Below are 10,475 nucleotides of genomic sequence, written 5' to 3' on the forward strand. Positions count from 1 at the left end.
GATTTATTCTTCTTTTACAAATTACTTTCCTTAACTATAAACTAAGAAATTAGGTCATTAACGCTTCATGCTTTATTATAAATGTTATAGATTATCTTGATAAAGCTAAAAAAAGGCAGGATGCGCATGAAGAGCACGATAAATAAAGTGAGAGTGAGGAAGAGAAATATTATAATTTTTCAACTTGGATTGAACATTCATAATATTCAAAATAAAATCTCGCATCCTTTAATTTATCATACTCAATGGTTGTCATTCCATCCATAAGATGTACAGCTTCAGTGTTTTCAATAAAAAGTTCTTTAACATTTGTAGTGTCTGACAAATCACTCAATAAATGTTCAAAAATTAAACATTTTAATGAAACAAATAATCTGACTTTTTTTATTGTGCATGAAGAGTTTTCTATACAACAATATTGTATCCGTATGATCTTGAAGACTATTAGGGACGGTTTGGTATGATATAAACCTTTTACATGAGCATATTTGGTAGAAGTTTCCTTATTCTTGATAATAAGATTAACTTCTATTGGAGTAATCTTAAATGCTTCCAAATAAAAGTGAATTGTAAAAATTCACAATCTTAATACCATAAATTGTAACTTTTCACAACATTTTATTATATTCCTTTATTTATCCAAAAAAATATAATCCAATTAATCATGTTCTCCACTTTATTATTCTAATTAACAGATTATTTTGAACACTTCATATACCAACACCCCCTTAGTGCCCTTTCGAATAAAAATACATGAACTTATTAAAATTCAAACATCAAATCAAAGTCACCTCTTTTTTTATATTTTTACATTGTCTTGTCTAGTTGAAACCCCTAGTTTATCTCAAAGCAAAAAAACACTACTCACAATAATTAATCAATCATAGAGCTAAGTTTAATTCTAAACCCTTTACACGACTTAGAAATAAGGTAAAAACCTTCACTTCATCTTCCATGGCATCATGATGATGATCTTCTACTGCTACTAAATAATAAACATAAATCACTACATTATGTCCACATTAATGGTAACTCATCATCAATAAGGTTAGTGAATCTTGGCAGTCATCTGAAGATCACTCTGATTCTGACATTATCTTATATAACGCATTCAGGTTTTATAACAAGAACCAAGCCAACCCATAAGAGATTCTGCTGCCTTCCTCCCCAAATAAACATTAATCCCATCTAAAATAATAATTTATATATATAAAAAAAAAACATGAACGCAAATGAACTCCACCTCAATCCTACAACTACATAAACTACCGACTAACTGTGAATTAACAACGGCAGCTCCAACGTGTCTACTATCAATTTGCAGAGCTAAACAACCCCTTTTTTTAAGAGGAAATGAACAGAAGAAAATGTTTAACCTTTCGTGCCACTTCTTCGTCGCTTCTTACCTGTCTTGGCCTCACCTTCCTGAGCCTTGGAAGGATTCGGGGACTTGCCTTTAGTAATCTCTGCTGGTTTACCTGAATCAGAGGAGCTCTCCTTACCATCATCATCAACCTCTTTTATCTTCGATGAACCAGACTTCACTTTCCCAGTACCATTGGCACTGGACTTCCCACCACTTTGACTGGTTTTCTCCTTGGAAACAGTAGCTGTTTTGGGTGTCGCCAACTTTGACTTTCCAGATTTCTGAATTTCTTGCTTGGACTTGGTGGACGGCGTGCTGCTTTCGTCCTTGGATTTGGTAGTCTTTGGTGTCTGAGAATCATGATTCTTAGACTTGGTTGATGATTTTGATGCAACATTGGCTGATTTGGTACTAGCACTTTTTGGTGTATGATCCTTAGATTTGCCACCACCCACCGCATCCGACTTGCCAACAGATTTGGAATCATCTTTGGATTTGCCATCAGCTTTATTGCCACGTCCAGATTTTGGCGTGACCTTGGATTTGCTGGATGAAGCACCTCCACCCCTGGACAATATAATGAAGGATGTTAGCAACAAAATAAACGAAATCAAAGAAAAACTGGGTAACATATACACCTACTTTTTGGGTGAAGACTCGATCTTTTTACGTTTAGAAGGCTCATCCGCATTTGTCTTCACTTTCTTCTTTAGGGGACTGCTTATGTTGACAAAAGAAATCAATGAGGAAAATTATATAATCCAAGGGAATATCAGTAAAATTTCCCTATTAAAATAAACATTTTAATTGAAATTAAATTGTAATATTAAGCTTGAAGCCTCTTAGAGCATAAACAAGTAAAGACAGCTGAAGGAAATGATGGCAAAAACTAGTTAAGAAGAATATTCTCGAAAATAAAGACTTGACAAGCTTTTAAAGATGAGACATGTGATAGGAAGAGACACTATGGTTATTGATTGAAGATCATCTCTCCTTTTTGACAAGGACAATCTTCAGGCTTGAGATTGAGATGGTAATTTCATCAATTTTCTAATTCTAAATAGAGTGTAGTCAATTAAAAGTTAAATGCAAGGCAACGAAATATAAACCATCCTAAACAGCATGTGTCTGTCTATCGTTGCAATCTCAAACACTTAGTGAAAATTATAAATTCAGAATGACTGGAGGAAAATTCTAATTGATCACTGCATTCAACAAAGAGTAAACCAAAGCAACAATCAAGCCTGAACAGGAAAATTCTAACACGTCTTTGTTTTGGAAATGGGGTTCCTTTACAACGATCTGGATGTATTTTCCACAGTTATGTTGTTTAATGTAGCTAACTATCTGAATGTCAAAAAAATCAAGCCTTAAAAAGTAATAGTATAGGCAATCTTATTATCAAATGCAACAACTGTACAAATGCTAAACGTCAATTTCAGATCATAACAGTTTAATAACTCTTCTAATCACAATGTCTCTTGACTTTTAAAAGCATTTTCATAAGAAAAGAGGGAACATTGTGGCGATTTGAAGCGACCGCGGAGGAACATACACAGATAACAGTAATAATGGTAAAATCAGAGCTGAAAAACTACATTAATAACAACTTACATTTCATTGGAAGCATCAGGACTTGCTTGTTCAGCTTTACCTTCCTGGAAAGAGAATGAAGCTTCATGGATCTTAACAGCAAGGATACTATAAGAATAGGATATACAAAACAGGAAGTCACTTACCTCATTGGACACAGAATCACCTTCGATGAAATTCCACTTTTCTTCCTTGAGATTTAATACTTCCTCATCACCATCATAATACATAACCTATAAAAATTTAATCAAGTTGCTTCAGCAACTAAAGAGTAACACACATCAAAAAAAAACAACCTCAGGAATAATTTAATACACGCATCTCACCTTATGCTTCTTTGCTACGGGATCAAAAGATGCAATATAACCCTTATAGTACCTGTACATTATTTAAAAAAAGAAATGATAATAAGAAAATCCCTTGTCTGGGCAGATTTGAGGTTGTAACAGGAATAAGCCTATTAATCACATACAATGAATATTTGTATCTTTTATTAAATAATAATAAAACAATTGTTGATTTAGACAAGAAATTTCAAATTTAAGTGTTTAGAAAAACCACAAATGTATGTGGAAACAAAGTTGTTGAAACTGAGAATTCCTTAGCAATACATTATATCACCAATACTTACAATTGATCATCCGGCCACCAAACTCTAACCTTCATACCAACCCAATCCTCATCATAACCTTTATTGCCGGACTCCTGATAGGGACCAAACAACAAAAAAGATGTTGGAAAACCTACAAGTCTCGATGGACAAATACATGGCATTCTGAAGTCTGCATTTGAAACCTAATACTATAATACTAGTTCTTTGTTTATGATATCAGAAAATTATACAGATAAATAAAATATAAAAGTACTAAAACATACCTTTGCTTTGCCTGGAGTACGTTTTCTCTTAGAATTTGTCTTCGTGGTCTCCTCAATCTTCTGTTCATCTTTTGTTGATTTCCCCAATGACTTTGGTGAAGCAATAGTATCCTACACAATTCATTACAGCAAAAGCAAGTTATGAATTATATTGTTAGAAATACAAAATAAATAATATAATAAAACAGAAATAGCATCATCACTTAGAACAGATGCAAAGTGTCTAAAGCTAATAATAACGTACTTTGCTATCATCTTTAATAGAAGCTTTTTTTCCATCCTTCTCAGAAAGAGCTTTTCCCCGAACCCTCTTCTTCTTATCCTCCGCATGCTTTGCTGAGGATCCTTCTTCCTTTTTACTGCCTCCATCTACTTTCTTAGCTAACTGCCTCAAAGGCTTTGTCTCTGAGTCACTTGTATTTCCACTTTCCTTCTTGGATACATTAGCCTCTGCTAAAGCTTTATTCTCATTAGAAGTAGCAGCTGGCACCTTTTTCCCGGAACGCCTGTTTGTCTTTACCTCAGAATCACTTGTCCCATCAGCTACCTTTTTGGAGGTATCATCGGCAGATGGAGCAGCTTCCTTATCTGAATTATCCTTCTTCTTCTGTCGCCCAGACTTTTTGGAACGACTTTCATCAGTAAGTTTCACACTTGGAGATGTAGTAGCAACATTGGCAGATTCACTCTCCAATGCCTTGGGTGATGAAAGCTTAACATCAGACACCTTATCATTTTCTGAAAGCACTGCAGTCTCATCAACTGGACCCTGATGTGGTGAATCGCGAAGATCCTCACTCTGTTCTTCCTGGTCTGGAAGTTTCTCTGTTTCCTTCTCATTGTCAGCACTTTCCTTTGCATTGTCCGCACTTTCCTTCCTATTGTCTGTACTTTCCTTCTCATTTTCTGCACTTAGGTTCTCACTTTCTGCATTTTGATTCTCATTTTCTGCACTTTTCTCCTCATTATCTGCACTTTTCTTATCATTTTCTGAACTTCTCTTCTCATTATCTGCACTTTTCTTCTCGTTTTCTGAACTTTTCTTTTCACGATCTGCACTTTTCTTCTCGTTATCTGCATTTTTCTTCTCATTTTCTGCACTTTTCTTCTCATTATCAGCACTTTCCTTCTCGTTCAAAACATGAGGACTTTCTGAAGGAGTAGATTTTGCAGACGAACTAGTATCTCTCCCAACTTTCTTATTGCTCTGCTCTAGCTTCTCTTCTGTATCTGCTGCCTTCTCAGTGTTCGAAGTATCAGTGTCAACATTGTTTGGTGCATCCAAATCCTTGGTACTCTCGATTTGCTGATCATCCTCTTGCTTCTTCAGGGAGCTAGAATCAGTCAAAGAGTCATCTCCCGCAGTCTGGGTGATACCATTACTCAATGCAGACTGAGGAGATCTATCCACAGAAATTACAGCTTGTTCTAATGATGCTGCTTCTGTTGTTCCCGCTTTATCCTCCTGTATAAGAAACTAAGTTGGGTAAGACTTATTTTAAGTTAATCTCAAAGCTTCAGTAGATACTCAACAAAGAGAAATCAGTAAAATTTATATCATATAAATTAAAGGGATTATTTCACAAAAACATAAAAACAATTAAAAAAAATTACAAAAATACAGTTTCACGGAATTTTAAACATTTTTACGATTTTTTTGATTTTATTTACAAAAAATCAGGTCTTTTTCTGTTGTAATCTTGTTAATTTGTTGTTGATTTTTTATTATCTGTATGTTATTTTGATGTTATTTTCATGTTACTTTTATGCAGTTTTCTTGTTGATTTTATGTTGTTTTTGTGTTATTTTTTGAAAAACCGTAAAAATGTAATAAAAACATTCTTTAAACGTAAAAATGTAAATATTTTACAAAAAATGGTGCCTTATGTAATTATTCCTAAATTAATTAAAGTAGAAAGATGGCATGCCTGGGATCCGTTATCCAAGGGTGGCTTCGTTGGCCTGCTCTCAACAGCCTGAAAACATGCGTATAATTAAGTGACAATAACAGAACTAAACAATTCGGAAAATTAATGGAGTAAGATAGTGCGAGAAAGTATGATAATATGACAACATGCATTCATCAAATAAAACCTTGCTGAACAAAAGAAAGTAAAATCAAACACAAAGAATTCTAAACAATTTCCATAAAAGGATAAGATGAACGGGTAACAACCACAAGACATTAGGAATTAATCACAAGCAGTCAACTTTCATTCTTGTCATTGTAACGTTTAATCACAAAACATACCACATGGAGAAAAGCTATAGGCAGAAGACAAGAAATCGAAAGGGCAATGAAAATACAAATTATCATATAAAAATGCAACTTAAACAAAAGTGTGAAGAACAAAGCAAGCTCAGGTACAAAATGGTTTGAGTAGAAAGCAGTCAATTAATACATTTTTTCACAAAATAAGCAATAAATTCACACTTCTTAATACCAAGATAAGTACCATATTCTCATCAGAAGCTTGGACTTCATTCTGCTCAACATCACCATCAGCATCTTGGCATATGGTAGATAAAACTTTACTATAGTCATCTAATGAAATACCCAGGTCCTTTACAGCCTGTACCAAGTAAGGCTTAACCTTCGGAGCACATATTTCAAGAACTCTCTCTCCCAATTTCCGAGCAATGGGCAAAACATCCTAAAAAGATATTATGGTAACAGATTATTAGAAAAAAGAAAATGAGAAGATCAAAAAAAATGTAATCTGTAATTCGGACAGTAAATTACTTTGTTGCCAATTTTCACGCATTCTAATATAGGGGTGAGAAGCTCCATTGGAATATCTTCACTTTCTTCTAAGACAAGGGTCATTATTGTCTCCATGGATTGAAAAACATTCTCTGGATGATAGTCCCTGGAGATTTTTGAGAAGGAAACATCAGTCAAAGGATATGCAACCACGGTTTCTCAACAGGAAATAAAAATCAATAATATCAAGACATGAATTATGAATGCAGAAACCTAAATACAATAAAGAAACGGAGATTGTGTACTAGGAAGAAGATGATGATTTGCGAGACAAGTAGGCAGCAGTACATGTACAGTGATAAGAGTTAAGGGTTTGTAACCTTTTGGATTAAATATATACATAAGTCATGTATATCAGAGTGGAGTCAAGGAAGGGCTTGATCTCCTGACCACCTTAGAGATCTATAACGCATAGAAAACTATACCCATAACTGACCCCTCCCCAATCCACGCCACCCCCTCTCCCAAAAATATAGGCAAGCAGGTACCTGACCCCGCAGAAATAATGACATCTCCACTAAAGATCCATTGCAAGCATAAAAAACAGCATGAGGAATACTAAAAAGATACTAGCTATATTTTTTCTGAGATATGAAAGTAAAGAAACTCTGTAACTTTGTGCAAGAAAATAAAAGACATCCACAATGACCAAAGTACTCTTGATTTCAAGGTATCATAACAGGCCATCTTCCATGCTGAACTAACAAATATAGGTATCTCATAAAAAATTCAAAATTCAACAGAAAAGAGGAAAAGAAAGTCACACAATAAGATACATACACATTTGGCGACAAACAAAAATGCAAGCAATTTAATACTGCATGTGTTGCTTAAGCAATTAAAATGTCAAATATATTCACCGTTCCAAGTCAACAAAGAGTAGAAAAAAAAAGCACTACAACAACAACAAATAAAGGATTAAACAACAGAAGACACGTCTGTACCTAATTGCCTTTAGAAAATGCTGGAACATTTCCAGGATCAAGGCATCACATTCAAGATCCAACATCACCACACAAGACCTGACCTTTGCAACAGTCTCAAGAATTGAGGTTCTTTTTGTGTATGATCGGCTTGACTTGTCACACAGATTTTCAAATGATGATACAATAAGCCGAAAGACCTCCTGCATACACAAAAATAAACAAAAGTCAAACCCAAAAAATAAATGACTATTTGGCAGGCCTTAAACAAAATCTAAAAACATGTACTTATATTTTAAGTACCTTCATCTGGTCATCATCATAAGGCGCATCAGGTGCAGTAATTCTTGTTATCTCACTGATGCAAGATGCAACTGCAACTTTAACATCAACATTTGTATGTCCTAAAAGTGTTTCATCAACCAATGCTTTCAATGACGGAGAAAGTGCACTTTGCATTGATTCAGAGGGAGACTGCTCCACCTTTGATAGACAATTCTCAACTCTCTGTCATAAACCAAAAATAAGAGAAGGCATAAGAGTGGTATTGGACGCAAAAACACAAAAAGCAAACAAAATTATATAATTTTAGGGGGGGGGGGGGGGGGGGGGGGGGGGGGGAATTATTCTATTAGATTCAATCCCAAGAACATCAATTTGGCATGTAATAGTATTTAATTGGTTAAATAATTGATGAAAACATTCCGCCAAGACACCAACTTTGTACTTGCGGTTAAGTGACGGAGGAGGAGAAAAACTGGCAAAAATGAGATGCATTAAAGGAAAGGACAGCAATTTACAGTGCTATAGATTTCGATACGATGAAGCAAAATAAAAGGCGTTAATACTTATGCTTTAGCAAGTGCATGTATAAACCCTAACTAATTATGAAGCCGTAGAACAACGAAGAGTAATAAAACTAAGAACACGAGAAGATAAAACAAGTTAAACAGTGTGTAACACAACGCTAAAACAATCAATAGTTAGAACAGATCGAACAAAAAACATTTTAAAAAATAAATAAATAAAAACCCTATCCAAAGCTCATAGTCAGAGGCTTTCATTCACAGTGACCAAGCAAACAATTGCTCAAAAAACAAACACTTTTCCATGGAAAAACGCATCAACAAAGCTGAAAACACAGCAAAACAAACTTCATCGCACTTCAAAATTCATTGAGAAAAAAAAAATTGGGGCTTACGTCGAGAAGAGGAAGGAGTTCATCAACGGATGACGGAGGTTCCACAAGCCTATTCCCAGATTCCAGCAGTTGTACTTCAAGATCTTTATCAGACGAAGCCATTATAGCTCTGTTTCGTCTCTCCAACTACAGATCCTTATCAATCTCAGACCTCAGACACAAAATTCAGACCATTGACAGCCTTGAAACCCCTAGAAACCCACGAATCGTGGGAAGAAAGAAGATTTAAGAAAAAATCTACGATGGAGAAAGTTAGGGTTTCCTTTTAGAGAGAGAAAGAGAGTAAGACAGATAAACCGATAGTGTTTCGATTTCGAACTATTTTTTTCCAGAAAATTAATAAGTTTAAAGTCCAAAAAAATAAAAATAATAACCACTAAAGGCTAATAAAAAAATAAACACTTTTTTCTTGCTTTAAAAATAAATAAAAAACCTTTTAATGGGTTTTTTACTTAATTTTCTCCGAACACTTTGGTTAACTCTTTTTGGTAATCTGTAACTTGTATTTTGTGGGGTGTATCAAAAAGAGAAGCGAATCCAGTAAAGATGAGCTCGGATTTCGCGGGTTCAATGAATTAAATTTCAATTTAAGCTTTCGAGTCCGCCACTGATTTTCACTCCTGGGTCCCACGTGGAGTTGGTTGGGACCGTTAGATTTAATGCTGCCCACTGCTTTTTTTATTTTATTTTTTTCCTTTTCATGTTGGGATATTTTGGTAAAAATGGAAATTCACTCATAACTTGGCTATATTCTTTTTTTTTATTTTTTTCAAAGTTTGTGCTACCTTTCTTTCGAACTGAATTTTACAAAAGGAAAAAGATTCATTTGAGACCATTTCTTCCAGGAGTTGAAATAGCTGGTTCAGCCCAAGAACAGAAATCACCACCAACAAAGGCAGCTCCACCATGATGATCACCATTCTCAAACTGCCACGTGTTACCAATTTCTTTAACACTACTACCACCATTGTCACCACCAGCCCCACCATCTCCTAGACCAGGAAAAGGCCGAATTCCTCTCCCAGCCCAAATCATCAAGCCCACCACCAAGCCCAAGCCCAAGCCCAAGCCCAAGCCCGAAACCACGAAGAGCAAGAAAGCCCGGACTTTGACTGTTTAAAAGAGAAGTAAAACGGGACTCCCACCACAAAACCCACCCATGTTGGGCTTAACATCACCAAAATGTAATCAATGAGAAATTATATATTGTATACTCAATTTATTTTATCTATTTAAATTTAAATTTATTTTTATATTTTTTAAAATATACTTATTTTTATAGATAATGTCTAAATTATACTTAAATTGATGTAAATTATGTGCTAGACTTAAGTAGAGAGTGAAATTATATTCGGCAATCCACTCAAAAAATAAGTATATTTTAATGAAATCCAATATAAAAATATTTTTGATTAATAAATAAAAAAAAAGATATTTTTTAACTTATTCAAATATTTATTTATTTTTAAAACTATTGACAATGGTAGAGTTTTACCCCTTAATTTTTCTCAATTGCTAAAGTTCTCCTTGAATTCTAAAAATTATTGTAAACATCCATTTGTATGTAGTTGCATTCTCCTATCTAGTGTAACTGTGTAATAAGTTTAAATAAAAAATAAAGGGCCTTTTTATTTTTGTACTTTAAAGTAGTTTTTTTTCGCATTTTACATAAATCCATATAGCGATCAACAAAGCAACTTAAATCTCAACCAAAATCCACATAGCAACTCACATATGGAAACTACTGAAGCA

General features: G+C 34.3%; 1 protein-coding gene across 1 annotated transcript; it reads right to left on the reverse strand.

Annotated features, from left to right (window-relative positions):
- Window positions 1–776: 776 nt before the first annotated feature.
- LOC115724917 (sister chromatid cohesion protein PDS5 homolog C-like) lies at window positions 777–9,279 on the reverse strand. Its single transcript, XM_061105439.1, has 14 exons — window positions 8,724–9,279; window positions 7,826–8,029; window positions 7,544–7,725; window positions 6,579–6,705; window positions 6,292–6,489; window positions 5,764–5,811; window positions 4,080–5,300; window positions 3,836–3,946; window positions 3,591–3,664; window positions 3,286–3,337; window positions 3,106–3,192; window positions 2,981–3,024; window positions 2,009–2,083; window positions 777–1,933 (listed from the first exon to the last, which is right to left on the reverse strand). Exons 1-14 carry the CDS (start codon window positions 8,823–8,825, stop codon window positions 1,372–1,374), a joined length of 3,087 nt encoding a protein of 1,028 aa, XP_060961422.1. The 5' UTR covers window positions 8,826–9,279; the 3' UTR covers window positions 777–1,371.
- Window positions 9,280–10,475: the final 1,196 nt, after the last annotated feature.

The sequence above is a fragment of the Cannabis sativa genome, chromosome X, assembly GCF_029168945.1.
Source record: "Cannabis sativa cultivar Pink pepper isolate KNU-18-1 chromosome X, ASM2916894v1, whole genome shotgun sequence".
Taxonomy (NCBI): domain Eukaryota; kingdom Viridiplantae; phylum Streptophyta; class Magnoliopsida; order Rosales; family Cannabaceae; genus Cannabis; species Cannabis sativa.

What these genes read in the sequence shown, in the direction of transcription:
- LOC115724917 (XM_061105439.1), bottom strand. Translation starts at nt 8,825, where the DNA reads ATGGCTTCGTCTGATAAAGATCTTGAAGTACAACTGCTGGAATCTGGG. An exon ending in AACTCCTTCCTCTTCTCGAC is followed by an intron (nt 8,030 to 8,723) that starts GTAAGCCCCAAT and finishes GGTTTATGACAG; the next exon opens with AGAGTTGAGAATTGTCTATC. An exon ending in GTACTCCAGGCAAAGCAAAG is followed by an intron (nt 3,665 to 3,835) that starts GTATGTTTTAGT and finishes GGTCCCTATCAG; the next exon opens with GAGTCCGGCAATAAAGGTTA.